Below are 26,436 nucleotides of genomic sequence, written 5' to 3'. Positions count from 1 at the left end.
GGCATGCAGTATGACTGCTCTGTTGGGTCTGTTTTGTGGTATTTTACTCTGGCTTTAAGTTTCGGAAAGCAGAACTACAGGTGATGGATTTTATTTTGCCTTTATTATAAACGCACAACACAAACTTAAGTTAGATCTTGGCATTTTAATTTTTATGTTAATCATATCACAGCAGAATCACAACATTTGATTTTTAATCTTACACCAAAAGTTTTATCATTTACTGAAATTAAATGTGGTAGGGCTTTTACAGCTAATGGAAAAAAACACTTCCATATAACCAACATATATTTTAAAGAAATGAATTAGTGGTTAACTAACTAACTGTAACTGGATGTAACAAGGTTAACTTGTGTTTCTTTCGCATCACTTCACCCAAAACAGTATGCTAGGTAGACTGGTCCATTACATACTGAGAAACTTCCCTGGATCAGTAGAATATCCAGGTATTTTTGGCATACTGCAGATTTTGTACGTTTTCGCACACTGACTAATACATACTGAATTTCAGCTAAAATAGTAGGCACTGCTAGTGTAGTAGGCGGTTTGGGAAACAGCCATAGGAGACTGTGGGTGTGCACTCCTGCTGGCACTGAGCAAAGGAGGAGGAGCCCAGTTTTGATTTTTTTTTTAACTAATAAGTGACGAAATTTCTGCAGACCATACTTTAAGGACACTTCAAATCCCTGACCCTCTGGATGAAAGACTATGACTGTAACACTTAGCCGCAGCCACACCTGTATTTTCTGTAAAACAAGTGTGTTTCATATCTTAGGTGTGTTCTGCCTCTTGCCCCATGACAGCTGGGATAGGCTCAAGCCTCCCTGCAAACCTGAACAGAAATGATGTAAAAAAAAAAAAGGCAGATGAATGAAGGAAAACAACCTCTAATCCAAAATGAAGACCTCGGAGCTCTGTTTTACTTCAGTGTGCCTCATTTCTGCTGAAGTTTGAATTCCCAAAGTAAAGCTCTTCAGCTGAGCTCAGCTCACCTGCTCTCACTCCGTTATTGTCTGATCAATGTCAGCGGCGACCTTTTTCTGTTTGCTCTTCTTCTGTTTGACCATGATTATTCTACACACCCACAGAGTTGACAGGACTCAAACCCCTTGTCTGATGAAAAATGCCAGTGTTTGATGTCAGGGTTTTTGAGCTGGAGGACAGGCTGTCCGGCCGAGCAGCGTCCCTGTGATGGACGTCTGACTCCCTTCACTCTGCTCTCTGTTGCTTCTTCAGGTGGTTGGACAGGTTGGATGTGTTGCACAGACTCAGGTTTCATACACTCTGTGTTTATTTCTTAAACTCTTATCATCATTTATCTTAAACCACAAATACCTCGAAACTGTGGAAGGACCAGTTCTTCATTTCCTGATGCAGACACGTGACGTGACTTCTCCTGACCACTCTCTGCTCACTTCTCTCTAAACAGGACATGAAACATGAGTTTCTCTAAAGTGAAACCAAAACCATCCATCGCCACCTGGAGGAGAGGCTGTCAGAACACCAGAGCTTATTAGAGTAACGGCTGAATTTTTTACTGGTTGGAACGGGGGGAAAGGCCAGAATCCTGATAGTGATAAACATTTGATAAACTGAGCAGACTTATTCATAGATATGAGAAAACTGTTTTAATATTGTGAGCTCTACAGACCTTGTACAGCTGTGCTAACATGACCAAAAGCTGATAAAAAGCCTGTTTACCTTTCTTAGGATTGACGACCTAAGACCTACTTTAATATTATTTATCCTGGTTTAAAAACATTCCTCTTCTGTATTTCAAAGGTTTGTTTCCACAGTGATCCCTGAGGTAACATTAGACTCTAAAAACAACCTGAGCCTGTCAGATGTACATTTAGTGATGATAGATCAGTCAGGGTATTAGAACCAGTTTTCAGGTTTCAACATGTTCAGGCTTATTAAAGCTTCACTTTAGATACACGCACAGATACAGAGAGACGTTCATTTTGTCTTCATTAATATTCATTCTTTTCAAGCCCGATCTATTCAAGCAAAAACGTTAAAAACTGCAGCTCCTCTAGGGTCCACTAGAGACTTACTCTGATATCATAAATGGATGCATCATTAATGTCTCCTTGATGGTCACCATGTTGGTTGTTGTTAGGGATGGGCACCGAATCGGGTACTTTTATTGGTACCGACCGAATTCTGTCAAAAGTACCGGGTACCAACTCACATAAAATCAAAAGGTACTATGTAGGGGTGTAACGGTACATGTATGTGTGCCGAACCGCTCCATAAGGCCGTTCGGTTCGGTACAGTGCTGTATTCGAACAAGAACAGTAAGTTTACGTTAGCCGCTGCACATGGCTCTTTAATATTCACGCAAGTACTCGTCTATGATTGGCTGAGCAGGGAAAGCGTTTTAATACTCATGAGGAAAGTGGTCTGTGATTCGTGCTTTGCGATCATGTGCATATCATGTGTACGTGACGTCTCACGGTGAGCCAATCAGAAGATAAATATCAAAGAGCTTCCGTAGCCACAGGAGCTTGTGTCTGAATTGTGCATCATGGCTGCTGCTAACGACCAACCGAAGCTTGAAGAGCCTCCCCCCTCGCTGTATAATGGCAAGTATTTGGTTTAATAAACATGCTAAACAAGCAAATGGTTTTGCGTTGTTCCATACTGTACCGAAAATGTACCGAACTGTGACCCTAATACCAAGGTACGTACCGAACCATGATTTTTGTATACTGTTACACCCCTAGTACTATGTTTAGGTACATGAACACATCCTTGTGACTGTGAGGGAGTGAAGAGTAGGGGATTTTCCATGCTGACCATGAACACAGCATTACAAGGTTATATACGGAAGAATAATTATGTAAAATTGAAAAACATACGTATTGCATTATTAGACAAATTGATATTTTTTACCACATAAACACAAAAAAGTACCAAAAATCGGTACCGCTGAGTATAGATACCGATTGCCAGGTACCGGGCATCGGTACTGTGTCGTTTCAAATGTGAAAGGTACCCATCCCTAGTTGTTGTTATACATTTTAGACTCTTCTTGTCCTTTTTTTGTTGTAACTTTTAACCCAGAGCAGCGCCACCTTGTGTATATATTGCTTAACATCCTTCCCAATGCAAAGGACACATGGGAGTATCAGAGCTGTGATGGTTTCAGGGTTTGAGACTTACTGGTCTATCTTCCTGTGTATGGGGACCATAAGTGAGTTCTAAGTCCACCTGTAAAACTGGCTCCATGCTTCAAACCTTTGGCCTCCTGGGGCCTCCTGCTCTATAAACAGATCAGGGTGTGTTGAGTCACAGCTGTCCTGTATGATACTGTGTCATAGAGAGAAAACATTATCAGCCTCAGCATGGCAGCTGCTGTCTTCTCCAGAGCTGCAGATAACCCGCTCATAACCGGGAATTACAAATTGTGGTTGACCAATGGGAGCTTGGGATGCTGGGGCGGGGAGGTCCAGCCCTCTGGGGTCAGTGGCCTTCACATCTGTGTGTGGGGCTCTGGTTCCCTGCCTGTGGAAACCTCAGCCTGTGCCATGCTGTCATGAAGATAGAGCAGTCAGAGAGCTGTGGACCAAACACAGACTTTAGACTCCCCCACTCGGCTGTTTTCACCAGGCTGAAGTTACCTGAGCTCATGTGGCTGACTGACGTCCTGGTCAATAACAGAGTCATGTGACCGTTTGTTGGTGTGTTATTCCTCAGTCAGTCAGTGAGAGGAGTCAGATGAAGCTGCTGTTTGTAGCTGCTGTAGGTGAAGGTGATAATGTTGTTGTAGTATCTCTGTGAGCAGATGTGAGGATCACTGACAGACTGAGCTCATGACAGCTCTGAGGTTTTCCTCTGCTCTTATCAGATAGATGTTGTTTCAAAGTGTCGCCTTGAAACACATGATCTTGATTCTGCTTTGTCTGTACAGCCACGTTAAAACTCCTTATCCTCAAAACATCAAAGGTTTACTCTTTTCATACTATCAGAAACTCTTTTAATACTAACTTTATTAACACAACACCTTTCAAAACGAATAAACAGATCAATCTAGAAGATAAAAAGTTGGATGTCCAGGATACTCAGAGTCCCATAAAGTGATTCAAAAGGTGGCTGTTATGAGTCGATACTGATAACCTGAAGTAGCCCCCTCCTGATACCAAAGTGTAGTTTCAGCTCGACTGACTCAGCATCTTCACATCCCTGACACTGTGGAATATACTGTGATAAGATCACAGGTTCACAGAGACTCAGGATACTGTTCCAAATACACCATTAGCTGCTGTGATCCTTGGTCTGAAATCTTGTAAAAAAAGAAGACCATCTGGAGCTGGAAACTCACTGATTTTATCATTCACAGCTGATCAACTTTTTGCAGCCCTCAAATCTTTTTTATATCACTCTATTTTTTAAGATGTTAGAGTTAGGAATTTACATAATTGGGGGTGTGGACAACTTGACAGGTGGAAGTGAGTTTTAGTCAGTATTTTCAGTATGGTCTCCTCCATCGATGGACTTCAAAACTGTGCTACAGGAACAGATTGGTGAGGTCACAGAGATTACATCCATATATTATGCTCCTTTGGAGAGATATCGAGGTGTTCACAGGCCAGCCAAGAGTTGTAATCGCTCCATCGTCTCCTGGGTCTACCCCGGGATCTCCTCCCAGCTGGGTATGCCCAAAATACCGCCACACAGGATTCTTGAACCAACTCATCTGGCTCCTCTCTATGTGGAGAAGCACTGACCCTCTCCTGGATGTCTTAGGCCCCAATAACACAACAATGATCCACTCTAAATTGCAAAAAAAGCGCATAGAAAAAAAAAACTGTGCAGACTGAGCAGCACAATAGAATAGAATAGAAAATACTTTATTTATCCCTGAGGGGAAATTCAGGAGTCACAGCAGAAATCAAGAAAACAAAAGTAAGAAAGTGTATAGAAAGTGCAAAAAGGTCCATGAGAAAATAGATGATGACAGCTTGTCCATCATTCTCCAGTTCAGCCAGTCTCCACCTCCACAGGGTCCAGGACTGAGCTTCTTCAGCAGCCTGTTCAGTCTCTGTCTCCTGGATCCTGTCCGCTCACAGCAGGTGAAGCTCTTCCTATGTGGTGTTGTTCTCTGATGTTAGCTCCGTCAGCCATGTCTGTGAACAGCGTGATGCTACTCTGCCTTCTGGCAATCCCTGTGTTGCTGGGTTAGCACAGCTAGCTTGTCCATCTTATTGGAGATAGATCTTACGTTCCCAATAATGATAGATGGAAGGACAGGTCGATGTCGTCACTTCTTAGCTCACACCTGAGAACCAGCACATCATCCTAACCTCCTTCTCCTCACCTTGTGGGGAAACATCAGGCCTTGCACCAGTTAGCATCGACATGCTACAAGCTGCTAACAGCTGATTTCACATGTAAACAATGCACCATACAAAGTAAAGACTGACTCCAAATACAAGACGACGAAAGCAGCCTGGCAAGGGTGTAGAGCTGGCCCAGTATGAGCGTTATAAATAATGATAAAATATTACCCTTCTTGACTTAGTCATGGTGAGATAGTATGAGGGGGAGTACAACCAGCTGAATCCCTCTCGTAGCAGTGACCTCAGCAGTCTCTGCTGGTCACTTGGTCTAACCCGACCATGAATAAAAACCTGTCAGACCAGAGGAGCAGCTGAGTGTGGAGTGTGTCTCCATCAGCTGTTGGCCTGTGAAGAGTTAAATTCTGCCTCAGCAGCTCTGCAGCTCTCTGCAGGAGGATGATGATGTTGAGAGCTAACACTGAGTGTAACAATCGTACTAGAGTCACTGAACTGACCGACCAACAACAGTTGCACAACATCAAATATAAAGCCTGATAACTTTAAGCCCACGCTGTGCTGAGAGGGGCTGAAGCAGCTTTTCTGACGCTGTTGTTCGTGTTAGTGCTTTAAATCAAAGACTGTTTACTTTCTGCAGATTCCAGAAAAACGTCTTCTACAGTGAACCACAAACGTCACACACTGCCTGTAAGTCAGACGACCATGCATGACTCTGTTTTAGATTATGTGCACAGTGATTGGTTTAGAGCGTCATGTGACCGTGTCTGTACATCCTGCAGACTTTAAACAGAGTAGAAAGCAGTGAGAGCCGGCCTGCGTGGACTGAGAGACTGTGAGACCTGGAGGATCTGCGGGTGAGCCCTGGTTAATGTTTGAGCGAGTGTTTGATGTCAGGCGTGTGAGAGCGTGAGCCTGCGTTTGGGTGAAGGTTGTCAGGAGATAAAGTGGACAGAAGGTAAACACGTCAGGAGCCTAGCAGCACTTCAGAGGCAGCACGAGGACCAATTGTTTGGCCTCCTGCACATGACACGCATCATCAGGCCACACACACTGTAGGCCGGAGGAGGGGCTGAGAGTGCAGGAGCCAATGGCTGCAAGGCTCGCTCTGAGGCTATCTCTGCTCACCATGACAACCAGGTTGATTGACAGGTGGCTGGCTGATGGTGTAGTCAGCTCTACACACAGTCATTAAATCAATGCACTAACTTATTGATCAGTCATTAAGATCTGCTGTGTTCTGTGTGTGTGTGTGACAGCTCAATAATAACACATCCTCTAACATGTTAGCAGGTCAGGTGGCTCAGGATTAGATGGAGACTGCAAGTCAGCCTCTTCAGAAGCAGAAGCATGCTCACACAGACTCTGACCACGCTGGGCACAGTGAATGTAAACTTTCACCATGAGAAGCACACAAAGCTCTGAGCACATGGAAGTTTAAGTCACACCTGGGGCTGAAACACAGACCTACATTAAAGACCCCATGATGTTAGGTCCATGTCATAAAACTAGTTTTGAGCTGTCAACTCTCCTCTTCATCCTTAAACAGAGCTTATCATGAATCACTGTGAGGTAATTAAGGTAACTAAGTTAGTTCAGACTAGCTCAGGGCTCACCATACTTTATCATACATCATGTAGCTCCACCTGAACGCTCACTGACTTCCAGATGTGAAGTCAGTTCTGGCGTCTGGTGCTCTGGCGTCTCCACAGGCCGAACAGGGCTGACTTATATCATTTTCTGTTAGTTAAGGAAGTCTGTTCTTCCCACAGTAACTTACTCAATGCTGCAGAGGTCTCTACTCATGGTCGGTGAAGATGAGATCAGACTCTTATCTGGATCTGGATCTGTTACTTTTTTACTTCCTCTGCCAAGGAGGTTATGTTTTTGGGAGTGTTTGTCTGTTTCTCTGTGAACAACATAACTCAAAGAGTATCAGACTGATCTTGATTAAATTTTCAGGAAATGTTCAAAATGGGAAAAGGAAGAAGTAATTAAATTTTGGAGGTGATCCGGATCACTGTCTGGATCCAGGACTTTTTTTTAAAAGATTCTTAACCATTGAGAGATAAGGCCATTTTCACCATATGTGTACAAAACTCCACCATATATGGTTAGATTGCTTTGTAAAACAACACAAGAAAAGGTTAACATAATTTCTGACAGATGTAAAAGTACGATCCAGATCCTGGTAATATTCTGGATACTAAGATCCAGAATATGAAATATGTACTGGGTCATCATAATTTTTAACCCTGTCAGGAAACAAATTATTGTACAAACCTGCAACTAACACCAAATTGTAGCAGACAGTCTGCTGAAAGGGAGTATAACATTAAAGTAGGACAGGGGTGGCCAACCTGTCAGAGACTAAGAGCCACAAAAATGACCGTGGTAGTACAGAGAACCACATCACACACATGGTCTTACAAACACACTTCCTCTCACACATAAATGAAATGACATAAAATGAAAATCAATACATTCCCAATTTATAAAGCAAGGTTTATTGTGTTTGTGTGTTTAAATTTGTACCAGAGAAGAGAAACTGAAACTTAAGTATCAATGTGTACCCAAATATTGATACACTGATCCCAACGTTGGCATCAAAGTATCAATATTTCAGATTGATCAGCACACCACTACTCATAACTTTATAAATAATTTTTTATGAATAGATTGAAGAGCTGCATACCAAAAGGCAAAGAGCCCCATGCAGCTCGCGAGCCACAAGTTGGCCACCCCTGAAGTAGGACTAAAGTGTTGCGTGACAGTCATATATGCATGGTGGAAGTTTGAGCTCTGTGAGTGCTTGTCTTTGGGAAAATGTCTCGAGATAACTCTTGTTGTGATTTGGCGCTACCTTAATGAAGGTTACACAATCATTGGATTGATGGACAGGCGGCTGGCGTCATTATGAGCATTTTACTTTAAATCCACTGCTGGACCTGCTTTAACCAACCTGGATAATATACTTATGTTCACGACAAAAAGCTGAACTCACGACCTGTACTGTTTGAAAATAGGTTTCCTGTGCTGCTTACAGGATTTTGTGGAAGGTTAATTCAACCATCACGGTCGTTTGCTTGGTGCTACATGATGCTGCGTGGCTCTGATTGGCTGTAGTCTGTCTCATTGCCTCATCTTTTGCCAGTCCTTTCTGGAAAAAAGATTCGACTGCAGGATAATGTCACTGAGTAAGATTCTTATTTTTACTACTTCAGCAACAAACAATGAGAAGAGGAAGTGTGGGATGTGTCATTTGAGAGCTCCAAAGAGCTGAAAATACATTTTAATACTCCCTGTATGGACACAGAAGTGTCTTCACTTTAACAGAGCTGCTGGATTTGTAGGTCAGTGTTTGTAAAAGCCATTGAACCTAAAGGATAGTGTGTGTTTCACCCTTGCTAATAGCTCTGCCCCCTAGTGGTCAGTTAAAGAAACATCCAATGGTTTTGATCTGAGCATAGACGTAACTGGAATAAGGAACAGAGAGTCTGTGGTTGGGCTGAAAGATATATTGGTATTGTATCTATATCCAGATATAAACATTCAATATGTTAATATCCCAAAATCATTGATATCCACAATATAGGTTTTCCCTGCTCATCCTGCATGTACAGCTCGGAGCAGTTATTGGTGACTTTATGTTTGTGCTCATGGCTGAGTTCTAGTCAATAAAACAGCACTTTCCAAACCCTTTTGTACTACGAAGGTTTTATTTATCTGAAAAAAAAGCTTAGTTTTTACTGAACCCACAGTCATATTGTATCGTACTGGTATTGAGGTATGACATTTTTTCCTTATCGTTAGTCCTGTTCTGTGGTGTTAGTGAACTAATCTTGGTAAACGCCTTGAAGAAACGTCTTCAGGTTATGAGAATTGTTCAGTCTATTGATTTGTATTTATTGGTCTGAGGTCAAAGGTCATCGAGGGCACATTAAGACCTGAGTATCCAGGTAATGAGGCTGTTCCACATTGAAGAGCCAGGTCATTCATGTCCCTGTTGACATGATCCATACTTGTGTGGAGGATCCTACTGGCTGCCTTTAACCTGTGATGTTAATGTTTCAGTGAATGTCAGCAGGCGATGGATCCTTTGACCTGATGTTAAACCAGAGATGTTTCTTCTGTTTTTTTTAAAGCCACAGTATGTTTCAAGCTGGGCATACACTGTGCGATTGTCGGCTTGTTTTGAGCTGATTTGCCACTTGTGCGACTATTTTTTTGGCTGAATTTCAGCTTAATCGTGTAAGAGATTGACACCTCATGACGTGCCCTCATTCACAAATCCGTTGATCGCAAGAAATCCAAAATGTTTGAAACCCTGGTGGCTCCTTGTTAAGGTATTGCACAGTAGAAGCAGAACAATGGGCTGAGACTCGCCTCAACCTCTCGCACAGAGTATTCGCAATCTCTGAAGTGGCGTCTAAAGCTGAAAGGAGTTGGTCCAAAGTTTAATTTAGCTGTCACTTCTTACCTCCAGTTCTCGCAGAAGAACTGAGAGACCATATTGCCCGAATCTGCCCAGCCAATCCCTTGTTTATGCATGTCTTCTTCTTCTTTTTTGTTGTCTCGTCACACAGAATAGCACATTTTGCCAAGGCACTGCGCTTGTTTTTGTTGAGCATCTTCTGTGTGCGTCTCCAACTTCTGAGTTTTTTCTTCTCCTTTTGACGTTGCAGAGCTGAATACAAGAGTCCAGCTCCCAAACGCCATAGAAGAAGAAGAATACAGAGTCCGACACGTGGACTTGTAGTGTGAGCAGTGAAGTCTCATCAGAGCATCGGGTCGTATAGTGTGAGAACAGGATTTGTGGGCTGCGAACTTTTGAATTCAGCGATCAAGTCGTGCATTTTGAGATAGCGCGGGGTCAAACAGTTTAAAATTAAAAAGGTAAATGCTCCCACTTATATCTATTTGTTTCATTACTCAAAGGCAAAACTTAATGTTTTTGTTGCTCTCGTCGCTTCCCCCATGTTTGGGCGAGTGTTTGGCTGTTACATCACTTGGCTGAGCCCGTACTTGTGCAGGAAGCCCGTGGCTCTGAGAGGTAGGTGCATACACGCCAGGGTATCCTGTTTTCTTCTGAAACACTTCATTAAGCCTAATCTAGCTTATCCTGGTTTTTTAAATCAGGACATTATGTTCACAATCGCAAACACAAAAACAGGATACTCAAAAACCCAATCAAAACCTGGAAGCACTGAAGTCTGTGACGTAAACACACTCAGTGTGATCTTAATAATCATTTTCCCATAGCTCATGGGGTTCGATGACACGTAACACATTCTTTTAACTAAATCAAGAAACAATAGTTCAGACACATATTGTAAAAGGTCAAGGGTCAGCATCAGTGTGTGTTACATCTTACAGCCCGGAGTCTAATCCCATCTGGTTTGAGAATCAAACCAGCCTTGATAGATAACTAGACCGTCAACTCTTCTGCAATCAGCTTGGACTTGCAGGTTTCCACCAGTGATGGTCTGCTGATGGTTTGCTCAGCAGTCACAGAGCAAGCATCATGGCGCCGTCATTGTCACCTTGTACCAAACATACGACCACATTTCAAGTTTAGAAGAAGCTTCACTGTGACACCTTCATCCTTGAACTGAGAGCAGAAACAGCCATATACTGAGAGACGTTGTTCAAGAGGAGTATCCACGTCCTCTCTATACTGTGAACTTAAAGGGGCGGATGAGGAGCTCCCCCAATCAGCAGCCAGCCCTCACACACCGCCCTTTCCCGTTCCTCGATGCAGAACACAAACCCTCTTCTACAGTCGTGGCCGTCTCCTGGTGGAGTCATTCCAGGCATGCACATGATGTGTTCCTCTGTTTCATGCTCACACATAAATCACTCTGTGGCTGCACCCCAACTTTTCTGCTGAGTCATCGTGCATCGGGTTTCACTTCCTGAGCTTCAAGAGCAGGCGTCCATTAGCTGCTGCTTCTCCCCCAGCAGAGCCTCCAGTGGAGCAGTTTGGTGGAAATGGCTTCCAGCTGCAGTGATGGCTGGGACTATATATAATACACTACTCTTGACTCAGCATGGTCCACCAGAAGCAGATGTGTCTCTGCAGCTCGGGGCTGAGACTGAGATCGTTATGAATGAACAGTAACTGGGAACCAGTCAGGCTCCACCTGCAGGACTGTACCCACCTCAGGACATATCACTGTAGACACAGCTGTCAGGATCTGAGCCAGGAGAAACTGCCAACCTGCTGAAAGGAGGAGAGGAGATGTAAGTGATATGAAAGTTAACAGTAAAAGGGAGGAAGACAAAGAGAGCAGCCTGCACACAAAAACCCCCCGTTCATGTGAACTGAGCAGCTGCAATTGCAGCACATGCACTGGCTTGCGGTGAAGTTCAAAGTCAGCTCCAGTTTTCCTGCAGCTCTTCAGTTCACTCAGTCAGACCTTCAGAGAGACCATCCGTCATGTGTTTGGCAGGTTTCAGCTGCAGACGCTGCTGCTCTTGCTCCTGTGTAACTCTTCTGTTTACCTCGAGAGGCTGAGACGCGATGAGTCTCAGCTATGTGTCAAACATGTTCAGCTTAACATAGAACAGCAAGTAAACCCATTAACCCTGCTGCTGGGGTTAGGGTTAGGCATCTTCTGCTTTGTTTTCAGTACAAAGAAAAGGATTTCCTCTTTTAGATGGAGTCAGGCAGGATGTTATCTTTTCTTCTTCATTTTCTTTTCTGTTCCTCCTTTACTTATTTTTACTCTCCTTGTATATTTTTCAGCACCACATAAATTAAAGCAATTTAATGTTTGTTATTTTTACATTTGATATTCTCCAAAAGCTCTGACACTCATAAAAAATGAAAGCTAGGGTCATATTTTCAACCTAAAGCTGCAAAACTGAGCCAGAGAGCAAGCAGCAGGAGTGGAGGGACACAGGAGGCTCAGTACCAAGCTCAGCTGTCCCACACTGTGAGGAAGGACTGTCCCTCAGCTGGCCTGCTCTCACAATTTAGACTCAGGATGTTTAATACTTAACTCAAAAAAAGCACAAGAGTCAGAAAAATTGATAACATTTTAGAGAATTGAATCTACACTTGGCCAACTTTTGTTTGTCAACTTGAACTCTTCATCGTCATCAAGCAGAGTGATTTCAAAGAGCTTTAGTGGCATCGATCAAGCATCATGTCCTTAATGTGTAATAGACTGTAGAGTGGACAGTGTGGCTCGCCATTTATCATTGTATGGTTTTGAAGCAAAAATTCCCCCTGTCACAGGCGCAGCCATTGGCAGCATCTGTGCAGCCAGAGTTTGCGCAGTAGAGACTGTGAGGGATCCTGGGAGAATCTGAGTGGAGCCGGGTGCCAAAAATTATAATTTTTTCTTATGGGAGTCTAATCACTTCTTGACCCTACCTCCTGACATATTTTACAATCCCCGAAAAAATAAACGAGAACAGCAGCTGTCAATCATTGGTAAACGTGACGTAAACCCTCATTTTTTTTCTCTTGTAACTAATGAAAATGAAACTTCTCAGAAAAAAAGAGGACCTGAATAAAAGACAGCCAAATGATATCTTCAAGTTATCACAACAGTTGGACGTGAGAAACGTCTCTAAGAGGTGTATTCATTTTTTAAAGTTTGACCACAGCCCATCTGGAATGACCGGAGAGACTGATTTTTTTTTACCTATACTGTAGCCAGTCACCAGGGGGAGCAGTTTTGTGGCGACCTCACTTCAAGCTAAGATGACGTCCATTTTTTTTCCAGTCTATTATGTGTACCCACACTTGTGCTCATGAGGTTGCATATAGGGCTGGAAGAAAAAATCGGTTTACATACATTTAGATTTTTGCTCTACAATATCAAAATCGGGATTCTTTGTCAAATAACTGATTTCATTTTCAATTTCAAATTCCTCATGTCAGTCTTTGTTTATCAACTGGGTTGGAAAAAAGATACCACTTTTCTCCTGCAGAGGGTGAAATGTTTCTCTCTGATTCGCGTGATCTGCATTTTGGAAAAAATATGGCTCCTGTTACAGTCTGTAGACATTTTCATCATCATTTAACTTTTTCACATGGACTGGTGTTAAAACAGCAAACTTAAAATCCCAAAAATGGTAAACATCAAAGGACTGCAATTTAAATCAAACAAGCTCCCAAAAATCATAATAGAATCGTATCATGAGGATAGCATATCGTCCCAGCCGTAGTTGCATCTGTACCGTGCCAAGGTCTAAGTCTTTCAGCCATGCCAGGGCTGAGACAGTGCACCTGAGCACTTACAGCAGTCAGAAGAATTAAACTGTGAGTGAAATGTGACTTGGCACAAAGTGAAGAGGGTGAGCATGGCTAATGAAATCAAAGTGATGGAACATAAAAAAACAGAGCTCCTTTTCTGATTGTTTCACATTGTTTCCGATCTTAAGTTTCACATTTTATATCTCTGTGCTCTGCAAACCATCCCACCTGTAGCGCTCACAGCCTCAGAACAGCAGACTGACCTCATTCAGACCTCTCAGGAGGTCATAGAGGTGATGTTTGAAGCCCAAGGACTAACAGCAGATAATGTGGAGAGTGAAGTCATAAATTTAATGGGCTCGCTCCTCTGCTTCACACCCTGACACATGAAATGATATTTACAAACATAGAGTAGTTTCCGTGCAGACAATCTGATTTCCTTCCAAAGGTTGATGATATTTCTGCAGGTTGGTGACACAGAGTTAAAAAAGCGTGTTTTTGGTCAAGGTGCTCTCCGCTGTCCACTGAAGCTCATCTTTGTTGCTTGTGTTGAGAGTAAACTCCAGGATGAGCCGGGCCATTTGCTGTTTCCACTTTAAGTTAATGGATAACTCACCGTCCTCCGCTTAATGCCAGCTCTACGGACTGATTCACGAATGAAGTGAAGTCATCAGGTGTCCATACACACGGGGTTTGTTTGATGTTCTCAGACTGTGAGTGTCAACAGGAGGTTTATCAGCCTGAGGAGCTGAACACAGACCTCTGTTTGACTCCTGAGACGACGAAGTGGGATTGAAATACATCACATGGACGAATGGATGAATGTGCACAAAATGATAGATGGCTAAAAGAGTATGATGGAGCCATTGGAGCATAGCTTCTCTGCTGGATCCTGAACCGGGATGCTCCCTGTGAGGTGTCTCCTGGCAGGCTCTGGGTCTTTGTGTGCATGCTTCACAGAGCTCTGTGCAGGTCTCTCTGCTGTAGGTGCAGCCGTGAAGGGGTGACTGAGTTCAGAGCACAGGAATCTGTTAGGAGGCAGACAGACGACTTAAGGCGACTCTACCTCGTCTGTCAGTGTCCAGCGGGGCCTGCGGCTAACGTTGGATGTCACTGGGACAGAGAGAATCCAAGTATTACATTTCTCATTCCTCTTTCTATGAAGCGTAAATGCTTTTAAATCAAGAGCCCACAGATCAAACTGTACTAGCAATTTCCTGTTGTCCTAGAGGGATGCTTCTCCTTTCAGTTCATGCCATTTATGACATTATGGAGCTTAACGGAGGACAGATTTGAACCCCAGCAGAGAGGAGCCCATTCAGGGACTGTGACAGAGCTCACCAGAGCAGAGCATTGAGCAAGAGCATAGGAACTAAATATAGGTCAGACGTCAGTATTTCACATGAGGACATACAGCTTTACACTAAGGGATATCACTGCTCTGAGTAAACACTAAACATCTGCTGAAGCCCTTAAAGCAGCCTGTAAACATCACCTGAAGGGTAAATAGAGAGTGCTCAGATTTCTGCAGAATATCTACCTGTGAACAGAATAACACGCTGCATTCATGGACAGGTACACCTGAGGTGACAGAGGTCGAAACATCGCAGAGACAGGCTTTAGTTCAGGAGTGTGAAGCTTCATTTCTGAACGTCCTAACAGCTCTGAGAGGATCTGAAGCCGACGTGCTTCATTAACAAAGAACAACCCCATATAACCCTGCAAAAACTGCCCCCCCTGCTGCCTTCATCAGTGTGTTCCTGTCCTCAGAGGGTCGTTACATTTGGAGTCACACACAGAGTCCATCATCACACAATAAAAGAACAAAACTGCCCCACTTCCTGTTTGTCTGCCACCGTGAAAGGTTATGTTTTTTTATGAGGTCTGTAAGGTCAAGTAACTGACACAACCATCACCAACATTTCTAAGATCATCGTGTATCAATCGTAATCAATATGTTTGATTACAACACTATGATCTAAAGTGTGTTTCCTTTTTGTTTGAAACGGTGCACAGAGTTATGGAACACATTCAGCTTTCAAAGTCTGCTTCCCAAAATGTAAAACTGACAGTGTCTCTGGTGACCCTGTAATGTTTTCAGCTTCATCCACACATTGTCTTGGTACTTTCCCAATTTTGTGCACTTTCTAAAATGATGCGTGTGATCAGTATTTCCACACAGCCTCCAACATGTTTGTGTTCTTAAAATGTACTTTTTAGTCTTTGGTATCAGGGAAAAGGTTTTCAAAGTGCCTCAGATACTTTCTTCATGAGTGAAGATTTTTTAACAGGAAATAAGAGTGTCTCAGTGTAAAGAGGATCTGCCTCTATAGAGCTGTACAGCTGCAGCTACACATCAAAAACTGAAATCTAACAAGTGCTTAAAGTGACTGCAAGGAGTTTTAAAGTGATCTTGAAAAAGTCTCCCTTTTAGATATATGCCCAATTGTAATGCACATTTTAATATGGGATTATCAGCGCCAATGTAGGTTATTTTCAAATGCTACTTTGTAGCTTCTTTGTTGCTTTTCAATTGGGTCGAGCAAGACAGTGCTAATTTATGGCACATCTAAGTCTTTAAGACAACACAACGCCAGCTTGAAGTTTTAAAGTGAGAAGAGAAATCAGTGTTTTTCTATGCTTGTAAACAATTTCTGAAAGTGATGCAGCCTGAGCTAAAGGCTAACACAAAGGTTAAGTTGTTTGTGATATTGTTCATTCCAACCCACAGTCAGCAGTTATTCTGCAGTGGTCTGTTCAAACTTGTGAGTCTATCAATAAAATGAAGAGTGAGGTTACGTTAGCTCTGCTTGGTAGATGACTGGCAGGACATAACCAGGATTCACTGACACTACACATTACAGACATGTCTTAGAGCGTCAGGCTATCAGTGCTACATATGTACGGCTACTAAACTACTGGAAGAACTGACGGTTTGCTTGTTGTTACGCCTATGAATGTTCCGTAGCACTGGGCTGCTAGTCATGCTACATTTAGCTGGCTACTGACGTATGGTACAAACTTACAATGTTTGCTTGTTGTCACATTTCAAACAACAGCGCTACGTAACTGTACCGATAAATACTTTACCTCGTTGCGTTGTAGCCGGTAAAAAGTTGACTTGAACAAAGACAATTTGTTCCACACCAAACACATGCCTGGTTAAAAGTCACACCTTTACAACAGTGTGCATGAGTCTATGGGCCAGAAGGTGACAGGGGGCAGTCCAATTAAAACAGATCCTCTTCATAGCATCTTTAAGTCTTAATTTTTAGGGAAAAATGTCTTTTTGGACTAATATGAGCCACATTTACCTAACAAGTCTAGAAATATGTCTTATTTCAAGTTATAAAAAGACACTAAAGTGATACTCCGGGATGGAACAAGTTGGGTCCTATCACAAGGTTTAGGGCAGAAATTACCCCTACAGCAGTGTTTTTGTGCAGCAGAAGCCCAGAGCTCATCGTGTCGTAAAACGGCGCTACCTCCGCTGCAGAGCCACAGCTGGCTACGAGGTGCTTGCTGCTTAGTGTACCAGTCCGCGTGTGCGCGGCGTGCCGGATATAAACAAACGCAGGTAGTCTGCCAGGACGAAGAGACACGATTAGAACTAGAGCCTTATTTAGCGGTGTTTTTGTGTGAAAGTAACGCGCTGAAAATTCTCTAAATAAAGCGTGAATGCAGACCGATATCAGATTTTTTTGGTGGGAGTCCGTTTATTTGTGTTTTTGGTCAAGTAAAAATGGCCCCGTCTGAGGCCTCGTTTACACGACGCCGAAAACGGTCGATTCCGCAAACATTTCGTTGCGTTTTGGCCTTCCGTTTAGACGAGACCACGTTGCGTTTTCAGTGAAAACGCAAACTTTTGAAAACGCTCCCCAGAGTGGAAAGATCTGAATCCGCTCCTCGTGTAAACACAGAGCGGAGCGTCTCAGGGTGAAACGCTGACGTCACCGCATGCGCACTCGCAGTTTTAGGTGAAGGCTCCGCGCTCAGCCACATTTCCAGTTGAGCCAGTAGTTGGCGGTAATGCGCGTTATGGTTGGATTCCCGACCGTCTCACACAACAAAACGGCAGAAAAAGAAAGAACAGAAGAGGAGACTTCTCCTCCTGGAGTCGTATGAACGCGGATCGTTTTCACGCCGTCCTCATGTAAACGTGGGTGGCTTTTAAAAAACGCAAAGGAAGAATCGTTGCGGGAGTCTCCATCTAAACGGGGCCTGAGTGCAGAGGAAACCGGCAGAGGAGCAGGGAGGGGGTGTTTGGTGTGTGTGCTCTGGGCTTCTGCTGCACAAAAACACTGCTGTAGGGGTAATTTCTGCCCTAAACCTTGTGATAGGACCCAACTTGTTCCATCCAAGAGTATCACTTTAATGACACCTGAATTGCTGTGCTGTGTGTTGATCCTGATCTCGGTTTAGACTGAGGTATTTCCTGTGGTCTTATTTTAACCATGAAGCTGCTGCTAACTGCAGAGTTTGAGTTAATAAGTAGAATCAGTGTGTTTTCCTCCATCCTTCTGCACAACATCCACCTCCTGGTGTAACCTGAGAAAGTGTGTATCACCTCTGACAGCAAGAAGAACCTGAACACAGATTTACTTTTCTCATCTTAAAAACAGAAACATGTTTCCTCTCAGAGTTTTTCCCTCCTTCTTCCAGAAAGCAGCTCAGAGTCTCAAAGTCCCAGGCTGATACTTCACCTGTCTTATCACCTGTTCCTTTCACACTATCTGCTGTGAGATATGTGAGCCCTCCAGGTACCTGATGCTTCCAAAACATGTCACTCACTGGTATCTGCGCCGTCCTGTTTGGGGCCAAAGGGTGCTGTTTGTAGCCTTGCACAATCTGTGTGTTTGTGTGTTCTCTCAGTGTTGTTTATCCTCTCATAGATCTGTGTGTGAGTGTCTTCCCCCTGATCTGAAATCTTTCGCTGTATCAGACATGTTTAACATCTGTTTTCAGAGTGGCTGCTGTAAATGTGTCCGTGTGTCACAGGAGGTCTGCAGCAGCATGTGACAGCGGTATTTAACCTTAGCCTCACTCACAGAGGACTGCTGACCAAGCATTCAGCTCACACAGGGCTGCTTCCTGTGGAGGTCCTGACGCTCAGACTTTAGCTTCACTGATCAGCTGAGACTCCCTGAGTTTATCTCCAGCATTAACTCGCAGACTGTAGAGTAAACACTGCAAAGAGTCAGGTTTTGTTTCTTTAGATAAATCCAGTCAGACGGTTTGATCCCTCTGAGGTCGGTCAGTGAGCCGAGGTCAAAGAGACAAGATGCTGTTTGTTTTTCAGACCTGTTCAGAGCGTTTGTGAGACTCCGATTACGTAACTTAGTTGTCAGCTCTGTCATAAGTTAGAGTACAGATAGAGGATCAAAGTGTTGTTTTCTCAGACCTCAGTGAAAACAGCAGACGTCAGAAAGCATGACACAGACAAAGTAGGACACTAAACAGACGATAAGAGCCTAAAAAGACGCAAAATCAGTTCATCAATAAAAACAATCAATAATAACATGTCATCAGCATAGTGTGCATGCTTTGGTGAGTCACTGATCTTTCTGTTTTCAGGGTAAGAGCTTACAGAGAGTGGAGCAGGCTGGCAGCTCGGTGATGAAGTCTCAGTCTGAAGCTGCAGACTCAGAGGTTTTAGTCCTTGCTCTGACGTAAGGCTGCAGATCTGCTCCAGACGGTAACTGGCCTTGCTGCTGCTGCAGATTTCATAGAGATTCATCAGAGACAGAAAACTGATGTTATAACATTTATATGGAAGTGAAGCTATATAAAGGCATTTCAAAAGTCTGACCTTTGATGTGTGTGAAAATGAGGTCTTAGCTCCCAAACCTCAAAGTGATGCTGTCATGATGCTTTCACTGACACTTTGACAGACTATGGGATGAGTGCAGAGGGCTTTGCTCTCTTTCGCTTGCTCAACAGTGAGATGTGTTTTTCTTCAGTAATACGTGCGTATGGTCTCATTAAGCTGCTCCCCTGCAGTGCTGATGATGAAGTGTCTGCTGTGTGATGCCCTAAAGTCAGTCAGAGTCTCTTTGGTGTTTTGATGCCCAGAGCAAACTCTCAGGCCAGCAGATATTTTCTCAGACTTGTTGTTATCCTCTGTGAGTTTCATGATGATACTGGACCTGAGCTCTGCAGTGTGGTTGTGTAACCACAGGGAAAAGAGAAGTAGACTGAGCACGCAGCCCTGAGGAACCCCTGTGCTCAGTGTTATGGGGTCTGACGTGTTGTTACTGCTTCTCACTGACACTGACAACATCAGAGTCCAGTTACAGGGGGCGATAAATATTATGACCAAGTGTTGACATGAAGTGGAAAGGTGTAGATATAGTTGGGTTTTGTTATGACGCTGCAGCAGATTCATGGAAGGAGCCACAATGAGGCGCTGCAGGCGATCAGGCTGAAGAGAGCAACAAGAGGCTGTCTCTTTAGCTAAACATAGATTTTTTTCAAAGTTTAAAAAAGAAAGTCAGTGTGAAAATATTTTTTGAATTACCTGTCCAGGTATCACATGTTAACAGAAATCACAGAAAGTTTTGATAACCTCAAACTCAAGAAAGTATTACATTCCAAACTAAACCTTTATGCAAGGTCAAAGGTCGCTATGATCACTCTGTTTTTTTTTTCAACTCCAGCTCAAGAATCCAACATCAAGAATCAAGAATCATCCATGTTTTAGATTTTGTGTTCAGACTTTCTTCTGCTAGCTTCCTGCCCTCTCATCTGCCTGTGTGGATGTACCAAAGCCTGAAGCAGAGAGAGCACATAATGAAAAGAAGTGACATCTAATTAAGTGCTCATAACTTAGATAAGGATGCACCGATATGAACATTTTGGCCGATACCAATATATAATTTTGATATTGCTGTTGTGGCCGATAACCGGTATTTACCAAAATCAATATTGGTCACAAAAAAAATAAAAAAACACAATCTGAGCTGATGTGTCGAGGTAGTTCAGAGAAAAAGAGCAGTGTGATCGTGAAAAAACACGACCATGGAGAGGATCGAAGGATGCAGTGCCTAGAGCTCGGTATTGCCAAGAACCTCACAATTTGATTTGATTCAATTCAGTATTGATTTAAATGCTTCGATTATCAATTTTCATGCCCCATGTGGTATGTCACCTCACATTTTGGAGCAATAAAACAACCCAAACGTCAGACTTTAAAGCCAAATGATCTGGCTTTATGCTGTTGCTGCTGCTTTGGCTGCCATTTTTTTGTTGTTTGGTCTCTGGGGGCCCTCGTCCATACAATGCAAATAACACGCACAGTCCCCCTAACTTGCCAGGAGATGAATTGATTCGGAGGATTTGCTGAATGGATATTGAATTGGGCGAGGCAATATTTCGATGCATCGATTCATCAATATTTTTACCCACCCCTTGTAGCGCCTGAGATGAACACGATCAAAAAAGTATGTTTTGTCTGTTTTTTTGATGAAAAACAGAGAGAGACATAAAAGAAGAGAGTCCACGCTTCTTAGGTAGTTTTGGTGTTTACATAGTCATAGAAAACAATATTATTTTGGTCTCGAACGATCATTCAAGATGCTCTGAAAATGGCAGCTAATAAGTAAATATCAGCCCACTTTTACACACCGACCGATACGGATATGTTTAAAAAAATTACCAACTTTGGCTGACACTGATATTGATACAGATATATTGTGCATCCCTAATCTTAAAGACTTCAGAAAATGTACTTGTTTAGTTTAATAGTATTGAGGCGTTATTCTTATTTCAAGAAACTAAACAACCAAATTTTTCTGACCTCACTGGCAGATTTTCTTTTGTACTTTATGAGCAATTAAGGTTGCCAATTTGGGGAATTTTAAAAAGTTGCAATTTCGGAGTAAACACCCGCACACTGTCTGACTTGCAGAAAGAATAGATATTTTTTATTTTACAGTGTTTCGGTACCAGACCTTCATCAGGCAAACAGGGTGTTCACTCTGAAATTGTTCTACAGGATACCTGAACCTCCAACGCACCAGTCCTGAAAAATAGATGTGCAAAGAATTTTTCCTTTTGTGAATTTTAAAAATTGGAAATTTTTTGTGGGAATTTTCAAATTTGAGGGAAATTACGGGAAATTTTGAATATTTTTATTAACTACATTTTACTGGTCTTAACTTATGTTTACTATTGGCAGACATGCATGTTCTCATGTCCGATGCAATATTTTCTAAAACAAGTTGATCACAAGAAGGTTTTCTCACATTTATGGGATAAAAGTTCTTGGGAATTTTTGGAAAAACCTATTTGTGTTGACGGCAACAAAACTCTGAAAATTTCCAGCATTCCTGTGCTTAAATTCTCACTGAATTTTTAAGGAAGCTTTCCTGACATGTACCAGAATTGTTCCAACCCTACAAAAGTGATGCATTACTTTTGTCTTTAATACTTTTAAATAAGACATTTTGGTGACTTTTCAGTTAAATACGGCTCATATTAAGTCTAATTAAACATGTTATACTAAAAGTAAGACATTAATATTTGCCAAGATTTCTGTTTTTGTAGTGCACCTCCCCTCTTCCCTTCCCCTTTCATGTGCATGCATGAAAAGCCAAGGCAGGGAGAGCAGCAGCAAACGGCCGCTTTGGTCCAGAACAGGGTGAGCATCAGTGACAAAAAATATGACACTGATAAAATCAGACACAGGATAAAAGTCCGTAGCTTTATATTCTTGTTATTGTTCACCAGAACATCACCATCTCCGTTTGTAGAGGAAGAGTCCCTCTTACTTATGCTCCTGTTAGTTAAACCTTCACGTTATTCAGACACAGTGTTTGTTAGACTCTCCCACAGTCACACAGGTACTCTGTGGACCTGACTGCTGTGTCTGATCCCTGCTGTGGGAAAGCTTCTCAGGCAGCAAAATGAGGTGTGTTTGTGGCGCCTGGATTATTGTTTGTAGTTTCTGAATCTATTGAGGAAGTGAGAGGAGTGTGTGTGAGTGAGTGTGTGTTTGTTTACATGGAAACAAGAGTAACAGTTTGATGATGTTAACATCTGTACATTACACAACAGGGTCTTCCTGTTTTCTGTTTTGGCTGTGTAGCTAAGATCACTGTGTCACAGTTTGTTGTGTGACATTTCCACCTGTAGTCACACTCTCTGCCTCTGTCTCTGTCTCTGTCCTGCAGCATGGGTGGGCTCCCTCTCCATGGGGATGATCTTCTTCTGCTCCCCCATCGTCAGCGTCTTCACGGACATCCTCGGCTGCAGAGTCACGGCTGTGGGCGGGGCTGCTGTCGGCTTGGTCGGACTGCTGGCCAGCTCCTTTGTCACGTAAGTAAACAAAAAAAATCATTTGTAGTTCAAAATTTTTTCACATAAAGACCAAGGAGAAAAAAAACTCTGACATAAGATCACAACTACAGCTGAGAGTAAAAATAAACACAAACAGTACATGAACATCCATCCCAACCTGAGTCCCTGCCTCTGCACAGGTGAGACTGTGGAGGACAGGTGTTACAGTGTCACAGGTAGAGGAGGAGGCCGAGCCCTCTCTGGTAATCCTCATTATATGTAGGATGATAATGTGGTACTGCTGACTGATATATAGTCTGACCATCCCACTTACGACATGCATACATATGTGTGATAGTGACTCAGTCATGTGACCTGAAATGCATCATGTAGCTGCTTCTCAGCTGCATGATGGGAAACCAGTGTGAAAATGAAATAGGGATTGACAAACAGAATAAGTGAACCCAGGTGTATCTAATGTTAGGTAACATTAAGAAAGAGTTGTTCTCCACAACAAGGCGACTACTTATAGTTTTTATCAGGACCCTGTTGGCCAGAGGCTCAGCACTTCACATCCTGTTGTTAATCATTTCCTGGAATCCCACAGCGACAACACGTGAGCCAACACTCAAGAATATCTGATCAGAAGACAGCAGCAGAGTTCTCCTCAGCCCATCCTCCATCATCACTTTAAGCTGCAATGATAATAAAAACTGATTAGAGACACTGGAATCAGCGATTTACAGACAGTAGGCAGAGCAGCAGCTGGTGCAAGGTGCAGAAATCTCCATCATGTGGTTTTATAGTGAGCGTGTTATCTAAGACAGGACTTTAAAACCATTCAGGACTAATGTAATGAGTTTATTATATCATTGTAACTTCACATGAATCAATTTGGATAAAATCCAGTGCCTCTCAACAGCAAAAAAAAAACACTTTTTAATGTGCTATGATGGGTGGTTACTGTATGTGCCTGCATTTGAATGTCTGTAAGGTCCAGTTCCTCAGCCCTTCACTGAAATTGGTCAGAGCAGCCCCACAGTTTTGTAGTTAGCTCATCATTTGATAAAACACAGAGTAAAATTTGAATATGGTGAGTAGAGGTGTGAAAAAATATTGATACATTAATATATCAAGATACGTTGACCAGTGATAGAACATCAATATTTCAACCCTTAATATATTTTTGATAAAATAAAAATAGTTTAGTTAGTTTAAAACTATTTACAGTGTTGTAGAGTGATAAAATAATAATCATCTTCATGTTTTGTGCAGTATTAGATTCTTTATGAGTAACACTGGTTACATCAGGTGACATTTATCAGTTTTACCAACTGACTGATATTAGTCTAATGTCACAGTAGTTTAAGTGGCAAACTTGTCAAACTTTGTGTTTTCAAGTTAAGTGTAAGTATGAAACACTCCATCCGACTTTATTTATTTTAACCAAAATGAAATAGAAAAGCTGTTTTCAATCAAATAGTTAACTGGTTAGGATATCGCAATATATCACTGTATTGTGACATTATCGTATCGTGACCCAAGTTTCGTGCTGTGTATGGTTCTTGCCAATACTCACCCTAATGGTGAGGGTGTGTCGTGTAGACAAATATGTTAAATGACTTAAAAAGAGTAAGAGATATCACCTTTATATGTTGCATCCATAGACTGTAAAAAAATGGACGTCATCTTGCTCAGCTCGAAGTGAGGTTGCCACAAAAACTGCTCCCCCTGGTGGATGACTGCAGTATAGGTCAAAAAAATCCAGCTCTCCAGTCATTCCAGATGGGCTGTGATCAAACTTTAAAAAATGAATACACCTCGTATAAATGTTTCTCACATCTAATTGTTGTAGTGATTTGAAGATGAAATTTGGCTGTCATGTGTTCAAGTCCTCTTTTCCTGAAAAGTTTCTTTTTCATTAGTTATAAGACATTAAAACAAGGCTTTAGGTAACGTTTAACGATGATTGACAGCTGCCGTTCTTGTGTATTTTTTTCAGGGACTGTAAAATATGTTGGGAGGGAGAGCCAAGAAGAGATTAGACTCTCAAAAGAAAAAATCAGTTATTATTTTTGTCACTCAGCTTCACTCAGATTTTCCCAGAATCCCTCACAGTCTTTACTGCACAGACTCTGGCTCCACAACAGCTGCCAATGGCTGCGCCTGTGACGGGGGTATTTTGGCTTCAAAGCCTTACGATGGTAAATGGTGAAGCCACACCATCCACTCTGTTTATGTTACTACAGTCTATGGTTGCATCCTGGTTGCCACAACAACAACAACAACACAACACCATGAGTCTTGTTATGGTACAGAGGGTGAGACTGAACAGAGGAGACTGAGTTTTCATGTCTCAGCCTCTTAAAGCAAAGTGAGCCTGTGATAGATCTAATCTGAGGCTTGCTTAGTGAGGGGACCCGTTTGACTACAACTTAAACTTAAGTCTAAACAGCCTCCTGTGGTCATTGGAGGAACTGCAGTCTGTTTCTATATTTGACAGATTATTGCCTAGAAGCATGTTCATGTCCTCTGTGAGTCAGAGACTTAACGGTTTGATGTGTCTTATTGTCCTCACAGGTCTCTGGGCCCCATGTACTTCACCTACGGCATCGTGTTTGCATGTGGCTGCTCCTTCGCCTACCAGCCCAGCCTGGTCATTCTGGGACACTACTTCAAGAAGCGCCTGGGTCTGGTGAACGGTATAGTGACAGCCGGAAGCAGCATCTTCACCATCACCCTGCCCTTCCTGCTGTCAGGCCTGCTGGAAAAAGTGGGTCTCCAGAACACCATGCGGATCCTCTGCATCCTCATGTTCATACTGATGCTGGCCGGCTTCACCTACAAACCCCTGCTGCCTGTCAAACCCTCCAGCACCCGCACCAGCCGCTGCCCCCCCCTCAGCCAGGTCTTCAACATCAACATCTGGAAGTCTTTGGGATATCGCATTTGGGCCTTTGGTATCCCTGCAGCTTTGTACGGATACTTTGTGCCTTATGTTCACCTGGTGAGTCTCTGTGTTTCTTTAAGACTGACCCTCACATGCACCACTCAACATGTCTGTTTCTGGGGATCTTCATCCCACTCTGAGGGCTTAGGATCAGTCTGGTGACAAATAACACAAAAACACTCCCAGGCAGACTCTGCCATGTGGTTTCCCAGACTTTAAATCCCTGTTTTGCATCATCTGAGTGTGGGAGGAAAGATCAGACCAGAGGTCAGCCAGGAAGCTTCAAAACACAGATATGAAAACACACACACTGTAACCTGAGTGACAGAGGAGAGAGGAGGCTCAGCCAGAGCCGTCCAGGGATGGGATGAAGTGTTACCATCAGATGGTTTCATCCTCCTCCAGTGTGATTTAGTTACAGGAACACATTACTCATGTTTCTCTTGCTCATCAGCAGGGGCTCTGAGCCACAGGACTCTCGAGGAATCTGTTATGTACTCATGATCCTTTGTGAGAAAGACATCCTAGAGTTTTAGTGTGGTGGAGTTATGTTTTATATTTGTCCTTTAAAACTGTAGCCTGATGTCATTGGACCAGTCCAGTTGGGGAACAGGTCATTTTCTGGGGGGGCATTAGTGGATGTGGAAGTGACTCTGGATGTGATTGGACAGACCAACAGCCTATCAGCAGCATCATCTGAA

General features: G+C 42.8%; 1 protein-coding gene across 1 annotated transcript in view; it reads left to right on the top strand.

Moving 5' to 3' along the window:
- slc16a10 (solute carrier family 16 member 10) overlaps positions 1-26,436 on the top strand; it is a 48,640-nt gene that overhangs the window by 8,905 nt on the left and 13,299 nt on the right. Inside the window, exons 2-3 of the mRNA XM_074685821.1 lie at positions 22,680-22,824; positions 25,366-25,792. Of these exons, the coding sequence (XP_074541922.1) occupies positions 22,680-22,824; positions 25,366-25,792 (572 nt within the window). The remainder of the gene's footprint in view (positions 1-22,679; positions 22,825-25,365; positions 25,793-26,436) is intronic.

This window comes from Halichoeres trimaculatus, unplaced genomic scaffold (genome assembly GCF_033239565.1).
Source record: "Halichoeres trimaculatus isolate MK-OKI-2021-1 unplaced genomic scaffold, fHalTri1.1 fHalTri1_scaffold_13, whole genome shotgun sequence".
Lineage (NCBI taxonomy): Eukaryota > Metazoa > Chordata > Actinopteri > Labriformes > Labridae > Halichoeres > Halichoeres trimaculatus.
Note: the sequence above shows the minus strand (reverse complement) of the source record. Positions and strands in the feature narration are given on the sequence as shown.